This window comes from Dipodomys merriami, unplaced genomic scaffold, assembly GCF_024711535.1.
Source record: "Dipodomys merriami isolate MVZ:Mamm:240054 unplaced genomic scaffold, mDipMer1.0.p SCAF_5, whole genome shotgun sequence".
Classification (NCBI taxonomy): Eukaryota; Metazoa; Chordata; class Mammalia; order Rodentia; family Heteromyidae; genus Dipodomys; species Dipodomys merriami.
The window spans coordinates 34,603,474-34,626,275 of NW_027206068.1; the positions used below are offsets into that span (position 1 = coordinate 34,603,474).

The 22,802-nt window shown below is 33.7% G+C and overlaps 1 protein-coding gene across 3 annotated transcripts in view; it reads right to left on the minus strand.

Annotated features, from left to right (window-relative positions):
- Positions 1 to 1,093: 1,093 nt before the first annotated feature.
- The window catches only part of Sema3a (semaphorin 3A), a 318,416-nt gene continuing 296,707 nt past the window's right edge, over positions 1,094 to 22,802 (minus strand). For all 3 annotated transcript variants that reach the window (XM_069996371.1, XM_069996370.1, XM_069996372.1), the window contains 3 exons: positions 17,617 to 17,684; positions 6,029 to 6,171; positions 1,094 to 4,923 (listed from right to left, as the gene is read on the minus strand). In XM_069996371.1, the coding sequence (XP_069852472.1) occupies positions 4,468 to 4,923; positions 6,029 to 6,171; positions 17,617 to 17,684 (667 nt within the window). In that variant the 3' untranslated portion in view covers positions 1,094 to 4,467. The remainder of the gene's footprint in view (positions 4,924 to 6,028; positions 6,172 to 17,616; positions 17,685 to 22,802) is intronic.

Below are 22,802 nucleotides of genomic sequence, written 5' to 3' on the forward strand. Positions count from 1 at the left end.
CCCGCTGAACCATTCCATGATCTCTCTACACTCATTAATTCTCTTCTTTTTGAACCTGCAGTATTTTCTCTGAATTTCAACTTGGCACTTACTAAATTGCAAAATGGCTCTTTTCAACCATGATTTATTGTGTGCCTTTTCTGTGCTTGTCATGGTAGGCCTTGGGAGCAGAAACAAATTGGACAGAAACTATCCTCATGAAGCTTATAGTCTAGGAAGAGAGATATAGGGAAGTAAAGAAATCACATCACCACAATTGAAATAAAAAAAAGAAAATATATGGCACAGATTCAGCACAGAAAATGTGGCTATTGTTTTCCAGGAAAGATTTGCCATGCATAATAATGATAAATCATGTCACTATTTCTCCTATTTCAAGGTGAGCTCTTTGAGAGTAGGAAATATGACTTATACATTTCAGCATCCTTATCGCTTAGCAATCTTAGCAATTGTTTGATCTTGACATAATTATCAAGATCTGTAAAACTCAACAGATATGCATCTGCTTATATAGGATATAATGTATAGATGCTTGAATTTTTACATTCAAAATCATTATTTTCTTGTATGATTGGGTACTATTTGATACTTTTGCCTCTAGCTGTGTGCATCTGCATGTTGGAAATGAATATTTTCTTTGGTTAGGCTGGTAGTGGAATTGCCCTTACTATGTATGGCAGTTTTATTGTCTAGCTCATTAGAGTTATCTTAATTAATACAGCAATTAATCTATCAATAATTTTATTAATAAAATACAGTATCATTAATAAAGCAATCATGCAGCAATGAATTAAGTAGATTATGAATAGATTAATGTTTTCTTCTGTATGAAAACATTTTTTGCAAATATTAACATCGACTTTGAAATAACTATTTTGGAGAAGGTTAAAGTAAAACCATGGGTGCCATTGGCATTAGGATAGCTTATTGATAACATTTTATCATACAACGAGGTGATGTTAAATTCAATTTGTTAAGTTCATTTTTGAAACCATGGTATATTTCTGTTAAGTTGAAATATAATAGATTTGAAAATGAACAGATTTCTATTAAATTGAAATTATGTAAAAAATGAATTCATGAGATATAGAATTCTTTAAATAAAGTTATAGCAGTGACTCCATATTAGTAAAAGCTTCCCTGTGCTAATCATCTAGCATTTCTTAGCTCCTGAATGAAAGCAAACTGTTTATTATAATGATAACACTATAAAGCTTCATCCCCATATTTTCTTTTCTGGTATGACATAAAGCAAGCAATATTTAATTTAAAGGGCATAAAATTCACATCATTACCATAAATATAGAATCCAGTATACAGATGACTACAATGAAGAAATCTGCTATCTAATTATGCAGCAACCTGACTGTGCTTCCCAAATTTGTCTAAGCTTATGTTCCTTAACACCATATGGTACAGGGAACAGTAAAGACATCTGAATTCAAATATTTTGAAGAAATGTGTATTTAGCAAGTGAATACATGCTAGAAGGAATAATTTACAGCAGCAGTTTCATTACATTTCTCTTCAGTTTTCTCGTTCCCATCTGAAAGGCAGTGACAGATACAGATATGGAACATACTTGCTACCTGGCAAGAAGCATGCTTACTGAATGGGCACATATCTTCTGCCCCTAAATAGTACAGAAGCCACTTTTGTCCCCTGTGTGGGCAAATCTTGCATTTAAAATAAGATTCAATACACTAAAATGGAGTGTTTAGAGAGACTTGTATTTTACACTGTTCTTCTTTTCAAAATTATTTACATTTCTTTTGCCTAATGTGTAGGTAGCAAATGTATTAAGCACATACCATTAAAAGTCACTAAATCATACAAAAAATAAGCATAAAGTGTGTGCATTTGCATGCGTTAACATTTTACATTTGATTTCAAAGGGGCATAGCAATTCCTCAGTTGTGATACACCGTTTTCATACATGAAGATGGCTGTTATAAACTGCCCAAGACTCACTTCTTGAGTCTCTTAGCCAAGTTCTTATTTTACATGCATATGCCAAAGTCTATGAAAACTGAATTATTTAATGGGACACTAGTTCTTTTTCGTGCAAACTACCCTCTCTCAATACATATTGGCAGAAGATTATGATGGTAATGGGAATTATTTGTCTGTAAGTTACTTCTATAATTTTCTTTAAAAATGTGGACCTCATGGTTTATAAAGACATGCTAATAGATTTGTTTGTTTCTGATACTTTTAATTGAAGGATATTTTTCTATTGATATTCCATAATGTTAAACAAAATGCATTTAGATTTTGGAAGGCTTCCATGAGGGTGTCATACAATCTCTATCCCTGCAAATCCTTCATTGTTAAGGACCAGAAGAAATAAGATATTTCTATTACAAACAAATTTGTTTGGAATGAAATTAGCTTAGAATGAAATACAACACTGAATTTTAGTATCGTTAAGACAAATATACCAAAATAAAAATAGGCCCTATATTTGAAGCATTCTGTTCTTTGATTTATATTTCAAGCACTATTTTATTTATAGGTGAGTGTTCTTCAAACAATTTAAAATTCATCTTTCATTTGAGGACACACTTCCCAAAGCAACACCCTGATTAGTCAATTGAACCTAAAATCTGATGAATTTTAAGGTTTTTATTTGAAATAAATGTCAACAAATTGTTTATTTGAATAGTCATTAAAACTGAAACATGAACTCCCATCTGTGAAACATTTCAGCTGAGAGGGAATAACAATTCAATATGTTCTGAGGTGAGAAATTAATGCTGAGTTAATTAAAATCCCAAGACACCACAGTTAAAATTTCAATGTCACTTCATTCATTAGCAATAATATATTTTCATTTTTGTGCTTGGTGAAGATGTAGGTAGGAATATCTGAAGTGTGAACACGGAGCACAAAATGGATTATGCTGAAAATCATAGTTATCTTGACGTCAATGATTCTCAAGGAATCATCTTCAGATAACAAAGAGATTCTTAATTTAAAAACTTTATTTTCTAAATTATTATGGGAAAAGGAAAAGAAGTTTACATTTTCTAAATGTGGGTTATGTCCTGGAAAATAGTTTGTGTAAGTGTCACTCCTGTTTATGTGAAGAGTCATATAACCTTTATATATGTGTGTGCGTGTGTGTGTGTGTGTGTGTGTGTGTGTGTGTGTGTGTGTGTGTGTATAATTTGTTCAAACAAAGTTAGATAAGAAGCAGCTGACTCAGAAAGGAACAGTTGGGGAATATGATTTTATAATGTTCTGCATAGGTTTGATTCCTCTCTCATTTCCGAAATCAAATATTGACTGAAATAATTTCTATTGGAATTATTACAGAGGTCTTATGTCTCAAACCACCACGTGTGATTTCAAGCACAGAATTAAGAGATGTTTTCTGTTAATACTATGCAAAGACAGTGCTTATAACTCTGATGAAACTTTCTTTTCATTTATCCACTGAATGTCATAAAATGTATTTAATAAACTGATTTTTCTTTCCTTTCATGTTGTCTTAATTTTCTGGTTTTTCTAAGAACATTACACATGCTAGAATTAACTTAGATAATACTTGAAGAAGGGGAGTTGTGAACAGCTTCTTTTTCTTTGATTTCCTCAGAGAAATAAAGTATAATTCATATCTTTATTTGAGGAATTAACAGTTAATGATGTAGATGTGTCTCTAGAGAAATATCAGTTATCTCACCTACAGAACTGAAAACAAAAGTGGAAAAAAGCAGCATACAATTGGAATTTTTAAAACAAACTATATAGCACGATAACTGTAAGAAACCTACTCTAGCTTAGAAAACAACTATTTTTTACTGCATATTTGTCATGGTACATTTAAATTATGGTTTTAATAAAATACATCTTTAGGTCAAAGCTGAAAGAAGACATCAGTAGTAGATCAGTGTATTCCATTTTTTCTTCTGCATGATGGATGGTTTATGCCTTTTTAAAAATATTTCCACAGACCATTTCATTCAGTATCGTTTTACTTATGTTACTCCTCCAGTACATACAAACACGAGTGCTGGTAGACAAAAATATCCTTGAATCCAATCACATTTGGGAATATTCATCAGTTAGTAAATCCATGCAGTTTATTTTGAAATTCTAGTTCAATAAAATGGCTTTGCTGATGCAGTTTTTTTTTCATGTCAATATGGCAAATGACATTTTTATTTCTCAGGCAAAGAAGAACATGAAACCTGTACAATGAAATCTCCCAGGAAAACATGAAGTCTGCTGAAACAAACTTTCGAGCTCACCTGTGTTCTCTATTAGGTGTTGGAATTAAGGAGAAAGCCTGGTAGGAAAGTAACTCATGGACTTAATTTATAAGTGGTGGAACTCCGCTGAATTTCCCACCATTGTAAACATCCACATAATGCCATGAAAAAAAGTTCACGTATATTGCATTTTATTTCCAGTTATTGTCTAGGCAAGTTTCGACTTGTTTGAGGTTTCCAAGGGTAATGCTTCTTAGACACTCCTGGGGGCCCTCTCAAATTCGTGGGTCCTCCTGTTTCTACCTTTCTTATTTTCCTGCAAGTGCTTCCATTTGTTACTGTTCCCTTGAGAATGTCCTGGCCTCTGCCGACGTTGTTTTCGGTCCCTTTTCCAAACTTGTTCACAAAACTCATCCATGGTGTTCAGGTTGGGGTGGTTGATGAGCTGCATGAAGTCTCTGTACCAGATCTTTTGGCTGGGTGTCATGCTGTTGGACAATTCTTTGGTCTTAGAGCCATCTCCATCATCATCTCTATGAAGAAGTTCTTCCAAATGTTCTGTGTCAATGACCTCCAGGGTCACTTTAAGAAGTGTTTGCATGAACCCATGCTCCACTGCATGGCACAAATATTTGCCCGAATCTTTCCTCTGCAGACTGCGTAGTAGGAGTCCTTGTTCTGTCCTGATGATATGATCATCCACTCTGATCTAATAGAAAAAAATATTGTAAAAGACACATACTTGACAGAAATATACAGTCTGAAACTCTACGCCTGTAAAATTTTAGATTGACTCAGGCAAAATTTTAGCAGGTACCAACATTTCTTTTCTTTTTTTTTTTACATTTTTTTTTATTGTGAAAGTACTGTAAAAAGAGGTTACAGTTACATGAGCAAGGTAATGAGTACCTTTCTTATCCAGCATTGTTGCCTCCTCCTTTGTTTTCCCCTACTATCCCTTCCCTCCCACCTCCTCAGCTACCACCCTCCCCCCATGCTCTTAAATTGTAAAGTTCATTTTTCGACATAGCATCTTGTAGATCTGTTGGTCACTGCTACCAGCTGTGATCATTTCTCTCTAGCTGAACTAATTGTGTCCAATCGCTGGCTTAGATGGAGTTTTGAAGAGTTCTTTTTGCCCAGTCTGGTCTCAATCTGAGATCTCTTAATTTCTGCCTCTCAAGTAGCTAGAATTACAGTCTTGAGCCACAGCACCCAGCTTATTCAATGCCTTTAAAATGGTGTTAAAGACTTGAAGCTCTTGCACAGGTAATTTTGATATGCACTTGCTTACTTCTAAGAGAAAACTATATCTGTAGTAGAGAAATATCTGCCTTTGATTAAACTACTGGGACCTCAACTGATTTATCCTAAATCTAAGACATATTCTTCCGTTTGAGGAATAATTTGTGGGTAAGGAAAATAATTTAGAATAAAATTTTTAATTGAAGGAAAGTTAAAATTAGTGGACAGATTCCATTTTTAAAATGCAGAAATAGAGATAAAAATAATTGCTTTGTCTATATGACTGCTAAGAAATAAGTATACTAAGAGATAAGGAGACTCCACATTGTATTCCCAAACTGCTTGGGAAGCAGAAACTCTGACCAGGTCAAATTTGTTTCTCTAACTCCTACCACATATCTTTCATGTAATCAGTCCATAGAGAATATGTTTGTAACCAATATGTTATTGATTGGTTAAGAATAAGGATGAGAGTTTTTAGTAGTTTTCTTGCCTTCAAGACAGCAATACTAGGGTTATTTAACAGTATAGGTTACACTGGAACAACAGACTGAATTATAGTCCAGTACCTCTTCTTTTCTTTCTTCATCTCGCCTCTGGAATTGCCAGTAAACCAGAGCTCGCTGAGACTTTGGACTGCATTCCAAGAATGTGCTACTATTCTCTACTCCATAGATGATTCTCTCCTCCAGGCTGTGGCCATGGTGATTATCTGGACAGTGACAAGAAAATGAAATGAAGAAATGTCAGAGAAGTTATCTTAACCTTCCAAAATATTTATATGGAAATGCCAGAGATAAGTTATTTCAAAACTGGAAGTTGTTTTCAAATTGACTTAAGATGGCAGAAATGTCAAAAACATAAGCTTTCAGATCCCAAATGCCTACCTGAAGAGAATAAACTGTAGAAAGCATATGCAGAGTTTAGTTTACCAGTAAATAGCATTACACTAACAAAATCAGCAATGTGTATATTATGACTACGGATCTACACCACGAACATACTCTTAATAGATTATTTTTAGCCCAAGCCCTATGCTCAGAATAATGGGGCCAGTGTGTAGTTTGCTATTCTCAAGAAGAAAAGGGTTGGGATTGGACTTTGGGAAAGAAGGACCTGTTTCTGAAAAATGAATTTGCTTCTGTGTTTTTGTTCTTCATCTGTAAAATTAAATTTAAAAATCAATAATATTTATCTAGTATTTTACAGAAGAGAAAGATCAGGAAGCTTATCCTTCCCACCAGTAACCTCTCAATAATTCACAACTTTTTTCCCCCTGAAGGTTGATTGGTGCAAATCATTTGAGATCACTTGGAAGAATGATGCATAATTATCATGCAATGTGGTTTCAATTGTTTTTATTTGAAAAGGACACATCTTTTATTATTTTCAGAAATCAGGCCATCAAATATGCTCTGATATGTAATAAAATGCAGCAACACCAAAATGTGTTTCCTGATTAACTTTCTATTATTTTACCCTTGATGTAACCTCTTACAATGTGGTAAGTGAAACAGAGCTCAGATCAGATGTAAGACACAGGGAATCTAGGTAAAGCTCTTCTGGAGAACATAACTCCACATTATGTTCTGTAATCTTGTTTCCATTATGACATCTTGTACAATCTGGAACTCATTAAATTAGTTTAGAAGATAATAAATTGATTTCACATACATAGAAAACTGACAGTGTAGACAGATAAAAAAAGTTTATTCTCTATTTCAAACTCTAGCTAGGTTTTTAATTTAAATAATGTATCCCCACCATTTTCTTGGCATCACTGTGACAGTTTTACTCTTATCTTGATAACCTTAATGTTTATGTCTAGCAGGTCCCATAGGATTTGCTATCAGTAGGTTTAGAGCCTTCCAAAAGGCTGCCTCTATCCAGTTCTAGCCCTCATCTCCTAAGTCTCACCTGCTGCAGTTTCTTTCCCCAGATCACCCTTTGTTATCTCCAGGAATGTCAACTTCAGAGGCTGCTTTTAAGTTGCCCTGGGTATAGAATAAACTGGCTAATATTGGGAATTAGCTCTTTCTTCTTATTGAAAATATAAATCCCATGGAAATAGGAAATAATGCAATGCAAAGAAATTGCAATGTTATACTGATCTTAAGTCACATTTAAAAAAATATTGGATACATATATCATCTACAATGACGACCCCTCTGAAAGTCTTACTGTGTCTTAACTTGAATAAATATACTGCATGCTGTTGTGCTCATTTGCAAGACAACTATTCCCAGGTGAATTGGGTAACCGTGTCCAACAGTGTCTGGAAAGTCTTCTCTGGTTCAGGAAATACCATGAATAATTAGAATAATTAGATATAATTATTAGAATAATAATTAAAATGTCCTGTCATCCATACTATTTACATGGAAAACATTTTTCTTAAATTTCTTACATAATATTCATTTGTCTGAACAAGAAATGATTTTCTTCTTAGTAATACACCTTTCATTTAGTCTCTCTAAAAATGTATTTAACATTAGTTACTAGAGATAACTCTAGTAGATTCAGAAATAGTCAAACTTCTTCTCTCTCAGGAGCCATGTCTCTAAGCCTGTCTTCCTTATCTTGAAATTTATTGTAATAACTGACTTGTCTTCCATCTGACCTGTTTAAATTGTTATCACATAAGTTAGTTCTCTCAAAGAGAAATCTGTTGAAATCCATCAAGACATATGGCTAAAAAGAGCATGTACCTTAAATAGTGAGAAAGAGGAGGCCTTCAGTAAAAGTGAGTGCATTGTTTTCAAAATCCACAGTTTGAGCTTCTTTCCAATTAAACCAAACATTTCTGAGAGGGAAAACCTGTTCTGTTTTTAATTTTCTCTTTAAAAGTTTTTTCAATGATAGCAAACCTTTCCCAGAATAATGAAAAAAATCATTTTCTTACAGAATATTTTCTTACATTAAAACAAATTTCATCTTCTACATCTCTATAATTGATTCTGTTATAAGTGATTTAAACAAGAATCTATACAAACTTATTTTATTGTATTAATGTTTTATGATCTTCTTTGAGAAATATAATGGCATTAAGACTGTTCCTTATATGAACAAAGTAACTACAGTTGCTTCATTTGGTTCATTGGCTTAGTGTCAATTAATTTGCTTTGGGGATTAATCTTGCTAATGCATTAAGATCTCATTCTATCTTAAGTGTGCGCTTCCTTTCTCTCCTTTGTATAAACAAAAACAAAAATATCTTCTAGCTAGTAGCCGGTGAAGCTGCATGCCTGTCATAACAATTGTGCATCGTAGTAAGCCCACAGAGGTACTATTTTTATTTCTTTACTTAAAGATTCTCCTCTTTTATGTTTTGCTAGGATTTGCTGACATCAGCCATAACATAAAAAATAAATTTCCATTGGATTCAGCTGTTCATTTTAATATCTGTGTAGCAAAACATTTGTACATTCTTTATATTTGCACTTAGATAGAATCAGGACTTATTTCAAGTTGCCTTAGACAAGCAACCTCATATTTTGTTGTTCAAATATAATATTGTATCAATTGTAATAACTTCTAAATAAAAAATTTCAAAATAATAAAAGAAGGCTCACTCTCTCTCCTTTTTCTTCTCTCTGCTTCCAACACTCCTCGTTCTTTTAAAACAAATTCAAAATGGGAATTATTTTCAGCAATGTCTTCTCATATGCCAAGTCTTTGCTTTTTTTTCAAATATACCATCATATAACAGTGTACTGTACTCTAAGCACTTTTTCTTACTGTATATTGAATCCATGGTTATGCAATACAAATAAAAAGTTTAATCAAGGATATATTGTTAATTAAAGATATTCTGAAAGAGGTGAAATCCTACATTTCAGGGTGAGTGTAATCTAAAATCACCCCCTGAATTGAATCAGTTGACCTGAAAGGAGTTGCTAAGGATCAGTGTGTTAATGAAAAATGGCTATTATTTTGTTCTCTTTAGCCAATGCTAAGGGAGCCCACAAGCAAACTTCATGGCTTAGGCACTGTGTGTATAACACAGTATTTTGGAGAGTGCTGTCCATTGCACTGAAGTGATTTCTTGATGTTCCCCATTGGGGGACATTCTTTCTGGTTTAATTTTAAGAAATAGTTGAGGTTCTCTTTAAACAATGGATTCGAAGCTCAGAAATGCACTTTATGGTTCCATTTCTCCTTTTCATTGGATGAGTCAGGAGTATCTAGCTATCTAGTATCTACTCTATCATTCTATCACTCTACCGTCATCTACATCAATGATTAGCACAACATCTAATCACAGTAATAGTTATACACATGTTGGATGTCAGTCGTGACATTGCTTTTCTGTGAGTTTAAATTGCTAATCCACATCATAAGATTCTTATTGAATATCCTTGCCTGAATCCAATTGTGGCATCTTTTCCAAAATTAATCATACTATCTCAAGCCATCAAATAAAATATTGCTGCCTCAATACTTAGTAAAACACCATTTTTGCATATCTCTTTACAGAACATGGAATTTTGCATTCAACAACTGTTACACTTGTGTCCACCATAATATGTGCTCTGGTAATTCCAGGCGAAAGATAGTTATGAATTCAAAGCAGATAACTGCACTGGGTTTAAAAAATGAAATCTCAGGTAACCACCATCCACAAAACAGAGAGACATCAGGATTATGCATAAGACTTACTTTAAAGTTTAGTCATAAAGCATAGGAATAATATCTTTGACTGTGATAAAATATTTCTTCCAACTACTGCTGGATGGAGACATTTCAACAAATTTATTATAATAATGCTACAAAGTTGATATTTGAGATGTGGGAGAAACAGAAAATGACTTAAAAACCCAAAATAAAAAATCCAAATATCACATAATGAAAACAAAAAGATTTGAAAAGGAGCATACATATTTCCTCACAACTCCAGAGAGCTACATTAATAAAGGTATAAAGGTAGTTTGTAACTATCCAGGAAGAAAGCATCCACAATCAAAACCAATTCCAAAATATGTTTCACAGTTATAACTGTGTTGTATCTAATCTTTCATCACGGAATCTACGGGTAAGCAAAAAAAGGGTGAAGTTTTAAAATTTACATAATGAATTCTCCAGGGTTTGAATAGTTAAAAATAATAGAAAGCAGCTAAATATTAAAATTATTTTAAAAGCTTGGATAAGAATGTTAAAATATGTTGCAGCTGTTGATGACAAGAAAAGTTTTTAAGAAAGCAATCTTCAATTAATCATTTCCTCTTTTAGTGGGATAATTTATGAAAATTAAATGAGGCTAATAAAGCAGAAAGAATGGGAGGAAAGTAAGAAGTTAAATAAATTGCTTCCTTTTGTAACAACAGAAAGTCATGATATCCATCATTTGGCCAGAAATATCATGTTGCTAAAGGCCTTATTTAGCATGTGATTCCCTGCCCATTATAGCTAAAATAGAGGCATCATGTTTCAGCTTTCCATTCATTTCATTCTCAATTTTAACCCCATAAATGTCTCCCAAGATTGAAATTTGAATAATGTCACAATCTTAGGCTACTCAGTTTCAGATAGAAGACAGAGATGAATGAGGTAGGAGACCCTATGTTCATTCAATTTCTGACTTTTAATATTAGAATTTAAAGTCTTCCCTCTTATTAAAAGTTAAATTTTATAAATAATAAATATAAAAGTTAAACTTAATTTAAGATTGAGGTAACTGGGTGTAATTATTTTAAAATATTTGAGTCATGTACAAAATATAGGAATTACATAAAAAATCGAATTCCAGGTAGTTTTTTTAAAAAAGAGCTTTGCCTTTAATATTTTTCCCCATAATATTTAGTGTAACTATTGAAGCAAAGAGGAAAAACAAATGTTGCCTATGAAGTCTTGGTAAAATTAAAAGGTTGTAGCAATGTGCTACTTAAATAAAAATATTATCATTTAAGTGTTGCTTACTAGATTCTAGATCCTTTTTTCCATAAATACAAGAGTTTTATCAATAAAAAAGTCTGTTGCTTAACTTCAAGTGGATGAAAAACATATATTTAAGTAGCAATAACTTGAAAGACATTTTTCTGATTAACCAGTACCTCTTAAGATAAAATAAAATATTGAAAAAATTTAAAGAAAGACAAAATGTCATTCATCAATGGCATCCATGTATATTTTACCTATTTTAAAAATGCCTAACAACCAAATTAATGTTCTCATATAATAGGTATTATTTTTAGAAATTTACTAAAATATTCAATAATTTAAAATTCTTTAGAAGAACTAAATACATTACCGTATATACAGGGATCTTGTGTCTGTGTGTATCTCAAGATAATGATTAACATATTAGTTTTCCAATGCTTCCAACTAGTTTCTTCTGATTGTGAATGGATTCTACAATAAATGTCTATGACTTAAGTTGCCTACTAGAATGTGATATATATACATATATATCACATATATACATATATATATATATATATATATATATATATATATATAAGTTGCAGCAACTTATAAATTCAAAAGACTCAATTAAACCTTATAGAAAATTTCAACAAATACCAATTTGTTACATTCAATGTATATTGTTATGATCTCCAAATTAAGGTATGTTTTGGTATTTGGGATTATCAATCAGGATACATCATTTAGAACTTTAGAATCTTTCTTGAACTCATGGGTTCTTATGAATTTGTTCTTCAGATATGGTTGTCTGTATATAGTTCAATAGATATATTAGGAGATAACTTAAATTAGCAGGGAACTTAAATTTTATTATTCATAATTATTTTATTGGTGAGATTCTCTAGCATCTTATTTTTAAAATACAATGATGAAACCAATGTGTTGTTAAATGAATTGTGAAGCCAGGCCCCAGTGTCTCATTCCTATCATCCTAGTTACTTATTAAGTGGAGATGGGAGGATCATGGCTTGAATTTTATGAGATTTTATCTCCAATTAACCACCACAAAGTCAGAAATGGAGATGTGGCTCCAGTGGTAGAGTATTAGCTTTGAGCAAAACGCTCAAGAACAGTGATTAGGCCCTGACTCCAAGCCCCAGGACAGGAAAACAAAACAAAGCAATAAAACAAACTTTGAAACCATTTGAATAATTGTACTTGATATCTTTTGATGCCATAGGCTGTAATAATTTTTAGGTTAGGACAAACAGAGGCTTGTTTACTTACAAAGCCATACATCAATATATGTATGTATGTATATATGAATGTATGTATGTATTTATGTAATATTTGTCTGGATGGAGCATCTGGAATACTTTAGTTTCATGATTTTATAGCAATGGATTACCAAACAAAGCACAAATGATATATATATATATATATATATATATATATATATAAAATGTATATATATTACAGAGGAAGATTATCATAGAAACATTTACTTCAAAAGAGACCAGGAAACACAGAGTTTAATATTTTATTTACTTTCCCCCTAAGAAATAGAAACACCCATTTGCTGAAGCAGAATCCTCCCATAAACAATACTAAAAACTGCATATGTATTTTAATGGTATGCAATCCTTATAACTTGAGGAATTAAAGAAAACCATTGCAAGCTTAAAATCCTTTCTTTTTAAACAGTTAATTTTTAAGTGTGTAATCAGGTGATCGCTGATTAGATATTTAAATCCAAAAGGAATAATAGATATTTAACTCCAAAAGGAGTAAGAAGAGCAAAATAATTCTACCTCTTATTCATTTGTATGTACATGTGTTTATACGTTATACGTATTTAATGTGTGTAAATGGATTGTTTGCCTCTGGTAACATCAGAAGACAATGATTGCTCATCCCCAGTGAAGAGCATCAAAAGTATTGATGACAATCATAACAGATGATACTGATAGTGACTTGATTCTAGGATGCACAGCCATTTACATTTTAGTATCTCTGGTATCAAAAGGTATCATAATTTCCCTTGATCTGGGTTGAAGTTACTTTTTCCAGAAGAAATTCTTCCTTATTTCTGCCACATATGTGACACTACTAACCTGATGCCTACGTATATTAAACCTTCTATCTAAAGAGTTGTGTCTACCCTGGTAGTGGGAACTAAAAAACTAAACTTTCTTAAGGACTACTTTATGTTTTAAGTAGTGGATTTTCCCCATTTTCCTTTCTCCCATGATTTTTATTAAAGCAGACAACTTTCCTTACTATCTTCATTTGTATGGGAGTTTATCATTTAGCTACTACTGAATCATTTTCATTCTTCTCCCCATGACACAATCTTTTATTAGACTACTCATCCTGAGGAGTTTTTCTTGCTTAACAGCATATAAAATTTTGAGACATTTTATATTCTGTGTTCGTTTCTGACTTGACAAAATTTGGTAATTTATTGAAGTTGGGGATTTTATTAAGGATGACATCAGCTCATTCATCATATCTTAAAGTTCCTCTGGGTGAAATGCTCAGATTTGTAGTTGGAAGAGGGTAAAACACAGGCCTTTATAACACTGCTACAAAATACTAAATTTATAGCTTAGTGGACCATAAAGATGGCACTGCCAAAGATACTTTATGAAATTTGGGAATTATTTTGATGCCAACCATGACATAAATCGATATGGACTTGCTGTGGAGACAATTTGGAAGATTGACTTCTATGAATATTTTACTGTGAGATGCTAAAAGAGAAATGCCAGCATGCAGAACAGCCAAGAAAACTATTAGGAAGTGAAATTCAATGAAGCCTTTAAAGTAGAAGATAGAACATGAAGTATTTCAAAGATCCAGAAAGCTAAGATGATGTTATGATTTAAAATAATGTTGGTACTTATGATGTAGCTTTTCCTTTCTGGACACATAAATCATAGTATAGCTCATTTTGGTTTCTAAGCAAGAGGGAATCAGAGATACTTAGGAGGGAAATTGAGTGGGCCAGTCATTTTCTTGAATGCAAATTTGGCCAAGTTCCAATTTTATCCAAAGCAGTCATTTTAGGGAGGTGAACAGATTGGAAACAACCTGAGATTTCCCTTTAGCATCTTGTATGAGGTGTGATTAGGATGAGAAAATCTGCTAGCACACATGCACTTTTAGGGTTTGAGTCTAAGAAATTTCTGTGTGACTGGCAGGCAGGGATGGAGAAAAGAATTCTCCTACGAAAGGGAATTGGAAAAGGTTTTCTCTTCTACCAGGACTGATTCACTGCCATTGCTACTTCATATGAGGAAGTAGTGAAGTGTAGCAAGAGAATGTTAAAGGTTACATCTAAAGGGGAATTTCTTCCACCTTAATTCTGAGTTGCTTTATATATAACCAGTCTACTGAAACCTCAGGATATGTTAAATATAGAGTGTTATACAATATGTTTACCATTACAGCTGGAAATGATCACACTGAGGTGCATAATTTGGTTTTGTGTTGCTTAGGAGCTTTCCATGAAAACTCTCATCTCTTTATTTGTTTCCGTATGAATACATATATTTTATTAAATGTGAGAGGTGACATTAGCAAGACAACATCCATGATTTAACAGGGCTGGGCTCTGGAGTTTTGCCTGTTTTACTTTCAAATGTTGACATCAGCTCTTTTAAGATTAGAATGGTAAGTTTAGCCTGGCAAAGTGAGACGCCTGACTAACCTTTTAAACATTTGAAATTCACGGTAATCTGTGGGTGTGGGTATGTTTTCTATTTGGCCAATTAACAATACAAGTAGACAAGGAACAAACGGGCCTTCACTAAAGGAGTTTTATTTCTGTGGAAATTCTTAGCTTCTTTGCCCTTCCCAATTATCATAAGCATCCAACTTGTGTCATTTCCTCACTAAAAAAGAAAAGGAAAATATCCTACATTCACTCATTATATATTCCTAGTTATAAAAACCCCAAAACCAAACCAAAACAAACAAAACAAACAAACAACAAATACATGCATGAAGCCCTGGGTTCAATTCCTCAGTACCAAATAAGCAGAAATAACCAGAAGTGGTGCTGTGGCATAAGTGGTAGAGCGCTAGCCTTGAGCTGAAGAGCTGAGGGACAGCATCCAGGCCCAGACCTCAGGCACTATGACCAACCAAACCCCCGCCCCGCAAAACAGCAACAACAACAAAAAAGACAGGACAAAATTTTGTCTATAATTAAACAGTTTTGTGACTCCATTTTTCACAAATATTTCCTTTTTTATTTATCCATAGCACATCATCAACATCTGAAATACTCTTCAAACCCCATTCAGTAATCAAAGAACCTGTTTATCTAGTGTCTCACTTTTAAGAGAATTCCTTTATTTTTATATATAGACATGCCTATTTTGGACACAAATGTTACTATGCAATAGTAGTTGAATGTATTGAGTGGATTGTTAAATCAATGGAAGTTATTAGTAGAATGATATATACATACAATCTTTACTAATTCTCAAAAACATTAGTGTTCTCCATATGATGATGTATAATCAATGCTTGTTTATAAGATGTGTGTGTGTGTGTGTGTGTGTGTGTGTGTGTGTGTGTGTGTGTGTGTGTGCATGCTGTGCACATGTGTTTTCCAGTCCTAAGTCTTGAACTCAGGGCTTGGGAACTGTCTGTAAGCTTTTTCCTCAAGGATAGCATTCTATCACTTGAACCATAGCTCCACTTTGGCTTCTTGTGGTTAATAGAGACAAGAATCTTTCAGACGTTCCTAACTTGTCTGGCTTCAAGCCACCTCCTGAATAGCTAGGATTACAAGTGGGATACCAACACACTCATCTTACACACAGATTCAGAGGATGTTAACTAAATGTGTTTTTTTACCATTAGGAATGAAAGCTGGGGTGGTACTACTTGTGATAGTATCTCATTGCTTTTGTTTTTGGTGCCAGTTATGGAGCTAGAACTCAGGGACTTGATTCTGTCCCATAGGATTTTTTTCTCAAGTGTGTCCCTGAGCCATTGCTTTACTCCCAGTCTTTTCATGGTTAATTGGAGATAAACAGTCTCTCAGATTTCTCTGCTCCAAATGGCTTTGAAACAGGATCTTCAGATCCCAGCTTCCTGAATATCTAGGATTAGAGGTGTGAGTCACTGGTGCCAGATGGCAGTATTTTCTTAACATGAACATTCTACACACTAGTAGCAGATAAAAGTTAAGGAAAGGGCATTAAAACAGTCAATAGGAGAATTATGCATAGTATTTACCTTCTACTCTTAGCATTGTTAACTGAATTGTTCTTAGCATTGTTATTTGAATTGTTCATTAGCTACATCATTGATAAATTTGCCCAGCAGAGGGAAGCATAACTTCATTATTATTGTGTTCATTAATGGCTGAAGGGGAGTAAGCATACAATACAACGGCACTGCATTTTAAATCAAAGCACTTGATGTTTCAGCATTAAATAAGTTACTTTAACATATATAGATCTTGATGTTTCATAAATGAAAGGTATATGGTCCAAACAGCCCAGTTCAAGGAAGTATCTGAGTAGTTCTTTTATTTATTTAGCACCTTCTATATTTATAGCCCATGTAAGCCTGGAACTGCTTATATAGCATACTCTTGACCATCTTGTCTGTCCCCTTACTGCCTTTTATTTTTCATGGCTTGTAGTACAAGAAAGAAACAAACAAAAAACTGTAGCTTTTTTTTGCTATAAGAAATTTGAGCTGTAAATCTGCTATCCAAAGTCATAAATTTATCATACCTGTTATCATAAAGTATATGTTAATGGTTTGTGTTCTTTAGTATTTTTGTTCAGATACATTTTCTTTTCTCTAGATGTATTTTTTTTCTTTTCTGTTCCTTTCTTTCTTGTTTTCTTGTTTGTTGTTTTCTTTCTTTCTTTCTTTCTTTTTTTTAATGCTAGTCCTGGAGCTTGAACTCAGGACCTGGCTTGAACTCAGGACCTGGGTGCTGTCTCTGAGTTTTGTTGTTCAAAACTAGCACTCTAACACTTGGGCCACAGCTCTACTTGCAGCTTTTTTGATGTTTAATTGGAGATAAGAGTCTCACAAACTTTGTTACCCAGGCTTCTTTGAACTGTGGTCCTCAGATCTCAACCTCCTGGGTATCTAGGATTATAGATGTGAGACACTGGCTCTCAGCCCCCAGCTGTGGTTCTTTAAGTATGTAATCCAAATGTACATGATATATATATATATATATATATATATATATATATATATATATATTTGCTTATGACTGTAGCCTGGTATTAACAGGCTAAAAGTAGTGACTTACCATGGTGTTGTAAATCTGAACAGTGAGTGAGCGGGTCTCCATTTCTTATATCTTGCCGTCTTGTACGTCTAAAACAATTATTTAAAAAGTATTATTTTATGTCTTTTATATCTACTTTTCCTCTTAGGAATTTCTCATAAGAATAAAGAGGAGTCAAAAAAATCTATGTTAAGACTCCAGGAACTTAGAAGAGATGAATTTATACCCAACTGAAATACTTTTAAAAGACAGTTCTTTTTGTAACACAAAAGTATTCTCCAACATTGAGAAGCAAGTATACCAACATATTAGGAATGGATTTAAAATATCTGAGATAATCAATAATAGGATATAAGTCTTTTTGCTAAAAGAGCACATTCAATCACAAAGTAAGACTTAGAAGTTTTAGGCTTATCTTCTGAAGAAAAAGGCACAAAAATTTTGGGTAACAACATATTTTTTAAACAAACAGACTTCAAGTTTTCTCTGATTCTTATGTCTAAACTTAGAGATTAAACTTCACATGAATTTCACATTTTCCTTGTGCGAATACATAATCTTTAAATAGGCTTTTGTGAATGTTAAAATATTTAGATTGATCATTCTTTATTTAAGTTTGATTTAAAATTTTTCTTTTGGTTATATCAATGTTTAATTAATTAATTAATTAAGTTTTTTGTCGGTTGTGGGGCCTGAACTCTGAGCCTGGGCCTGGGCACTGTTCTTCACCTCTTCAGCTCAAGGCTACCACTTGAGCTACAGGCACCTCCAGCATTTTTGGCTTATGTGGTGCTGAGGAATTGAACCCAGGCCTCATGCATGCAAGGCAAGCACTCTACCACTGAGCCACCTTCCCAGTCCAAAATGTTAAAATATTTAGACTGATCATTCTTTATTTAAGTTTGATTTAAAATTTTTCTTTTGGTTAACCAACATTTAATTTTTTTCTTTAATTTTAACAAATGGTTGTGATTATAAACTGATTTGCTAATGAATGAATAAAAAGTGAAAAGCACTACATGTTGAATTTTTCCCCGTTAGCCAAAGATAGGTAAGAGAGAATTGATGAGTTATTTTTAACAGAAAGCTAAATTTGTTTATAAAAATCAAAATTTCTTTTTATATCCTATAGCTCAAAGAGGATGATAGGTTCCATACAGCTGAGCATTCTAATTGTCAACCATCATCAAGAATTGCCAATTCTATTAACCAATCTTAATGGTTAACTGAGAAAGAGGAGGCAAACTCTTGCAATTATGGTGCAAAATAGATTTATAGTTTGAGTAATATGCCATATATTGGGACTGGCTTTCTGTAATATACAAAGAGTGGAAAAACTTGACTGTTTTTTTGCAGCTATTTTAATGGGTATTGTCTGGCCGCAAAACTAGTTATCATCTTTAAAAAAAACCCTACAGATCTCACAAAGGCCATAGAAAATTGGAAATATGGAAGTTGTTACTGTGTTCATAAATTTAGAAGTCTAAAGTATTTATAGATTTCTATTTGTAGAATTAGTGAAACTATCAAACAGATGTTGCACATTTCAAAATTGAACCAACAAGAGAACTTATGAAATATGAACCACAAAGCATTTGGAAAGACATTTTTTCACTGCCATTTATGCTTTAGAAAAGTGCCATGATAAATAATATAAAAGTTGTAAGGCCTCTAAACATCTTTTCAAAAAACACATGAAATTGGATTAAGTGAAATCTGTAAGGCATAACAAAAATGTGTTAATGAAGATTCTTTCAATCTTGAATTGTATACACAATAAACATACAGGTTTTAGCTTGCTATAGAAGTCATTGTGATTTTACTTTTATCTTCATCCTGTAAGACTTACTTAAAATTGATTTTTAACTTAAACATTACTACAAATTTTTCTTTCCAGGAAATATTTTTCATTTTTAGTTTAACAAATCCATATTTTTATCATGATATTAAAGATCTAGAGTGATAAATCTGTGTAACTTTTTTTTTGTTGTTTGTGAGGCTTGAATACATAACTCTTTTAAAGAATATTAGCCATAATAAATAAAAATAAAATAATTTACATTGCTTCTAAGATAAGGAGGCTTGCTAATGCTAGTTTGTATTTTATGTTTCAAAACATTGATATACATGCAATTAATTTTTAGGCTCATATTCATTTTTTTTTCAAATTTCCCTCCATTTATTTTTTATTGTTTTTTAAAAATTATTATGAAAATATCGTGCAGAGGAGTTACAATTACATGGGCAGATAATGAGTACATTTCTTATCAAGCATTGTTGCTTCCTCCTTTGTTTCCCCTTCCTATCCCTTTCCACATCTCCCTCCCAAAGTTCGTTTTTCTTTTTAACATTTTTTTTTTATTGTGAAAATACTGTACAGAGGGGTTACAATTACATGGGCAAGATAATGATATTTCTTATCAAGCATTGTAGCCTCCTCCTTTGTTTCCTCTTCCCATCCCTTCCCATCCTCCCCCAGCCCCTCCACCCAATCCTCCCCGCCCCCCCCCCCCACCAAAGTTGTAAAGTTCGTTTTCGACATAATGACTTGTACTTCTCATTGTTGCAATGGGTCCACCTGTAACCCTATTTAAACGACTTGTTTTTCCCCTTCCCCTCCACAAATTATACCGACATCAAATACAGTGAAAGCAGGGTTATACTGTGGGGGACCAAAGTTCGTTTTTCGACATAACTACTTGTGCGCTCATTATTTAATAAGCCCTATGTATTATGTTCATCTGTTTCTCTCATTGCTTAAACTCTTAATCTGCTAAATATCAACAAAGAAAGGCAAAGAAGAATAGAAAACATTTTAGATGGTTATTGGGCAAAATGAGGGAAGGATTTTTTTTTTCTTTTTGTCAGTAGTGGGGTTTGAAATCAGGGTCTGCACACTGTCCTTGAGCTCTTATGCTCAAGGCTAGTGCTCTACCACTTTGAGCCACAGCTCCACTTCTGATTTTCTGGTAATTAATGGATTCCTGTCCTGGCTGGATTTGAACTGTGATCCTCAGATCTCAGCATCCTGAGTAGTAAGATTATAGGCATAAACTATTGACACCCATCTGGAATTTTGTTTTTCAAAGCACAAGTGAAATAACTTTTATAAATTTTGGAATAAGTTTAGGAATTTTCTGTATATAACGAAATTTTTGGAAAGTAATGTTGTATTAAAAGTTCAAATTATTCCTACTGCATTTAATCATACAATATTTCACAGTATATTTAATCTAAATACACTATCCATTAATTTCTAGGTATATATAAGGAACTGTTATTCAAACATCCCCCAGTAGTTTTAAGTGTTGCCAAGAATATATGTAAAATGTATATTACATGCACACAGATAGATGGACATGTTGTACATGTTTTTATATTTCAGGTTCCAACTTTGCAAACATAAGAAAATATAATAATTGTAGAATGATATTTAAAAATTGATATATTTAGGGATGCTAATTGTTTTTTTTGGGTCCGGTCGTGGGGCCTGAACTCTGGGCCTGGGCGCTGTCCCTCAGCTCTTCAGCTCAAGGCTAGCACTCTACCACTTGAGCCACAGTGCCACTTCCAGCTTTTTTTTTCTTTTTGCTTATGTGGTGCTGAGGAATGGAACTCAGGGCCTCAGGCATGCAAGGCAAGCGCTCTACCACTGAGCCACCTTCCCAGCCCCTGGGGAGGCTAATTAACCAACACTATTGTGTCTTAATGTATCAAATACAAAACATAAGGGGTGTGTGTATGTGTGTGTGTGAGTATGTGTGTGTCGGTTGCATGGCTTGAACTCTGGGCCTGGGCACTAACTATCCCTGAGCATTTCAGCTCAAGGTGATCATCCTACCAGTTGAGCCACAACACCACGTCCGGTTTTCTAGTGGTTAATTTGTTTCTATCATTTTTATAAGATGATCTGTATGTTGCTTTGTATGTCCCTCCTCCACAGTATAACCCATACTTTCACTGTATTTGATGTTGGTATAATTTGTGGAGGGGAAGGGAAAAAAAAAAACAAATCGTTTAACTAGGAATACAGGTGGACCCATTGCAACAATGAGACATACAAGTCGTTATGTCGAAAAACAAACTTAACAACTTTGGTGGTGGGTGGGGGAAGGATCGGCTGGGGGGAGGGGAGGAGTATGGGAAGGGATGGGAAGGGGAAACAACAAGGAGGCAACAATGCTTGATAAGAAATGTACTCGTTATCTTGCCCATGTAATTGTAACCCCTCTGTACGGTATTCTCACAATAAATAAATACATAAATATATACATAAATGAATGAATCTATGGACTTCCCTGCCGGGACTGGCGATCTTCAGATCTCAGACTCTTGAGTAGCAAGGATTATAGGCGTGAGCCACCGGCACCGGGCTAAAACATATTTTTGGGGGGGCGGGGAGGTTATTTTTTAAATAAGTTTTGTATTGTAAAAATACTGTACAGAGGGGTTACAATAGCATGAGCAAGATAATGAGTACATTTCTTGTCAAGCATTGTTGCCTTTTCCTTTGTTTTTCCCCTACCATCCCTCCCTCCCATCTCCACTGCTATATTCCTCCCTCTCCCAGACCCCCTGACATACCCCCTCGCCCCCGCGCCTAAATTGTAAGGTTCGTTTTTCGACATAGCCTCTTGTACATTTCATTGTTGCAATGAGTCCACCTGTATCCCTACTTTAACGATTTGTTTTATCTGAGACAAGCAGAAAAGGTCAGATAAGATGATGCTAAGCAAAATGAACCCCAAGATAAGGACACAAGTGCTTTTTTCTTTCTTGCTATTGTTTCTAACATATTTATAACGTATTTATACCATATGATTTTTTTGTTGCTTTGTATGTCCTTCCCTCACGGTATAACCCCTTTTTTTCATTGTATTTGATGTTAGTATAATTTGGGGAGCGGAAGGGATAAAACATTTTTAAAACTAGATTTCTTTCTTTCTTTCTTTTTGTTTTTTGGTTGGTTATAGAGCTTGAACTCTGGGCCTGGGTGCTGTTCCTAAGCTCTTCAGCTCAAGTCAAGCACTCTACCACTTGAGCCACAGCAGCACTTCCAAAACTAGAGCTCTGCTTATTTACATTTCCTAAGACTCCAAAGGAAACAAAGCACTTTTGTCTGAGAATTTTCTGTTTAACCAATTAAAAAAAAAGTCCTATGGAAATTTAAGCACAATATACAATGGGGTGGCATTGAGAAATCGGAG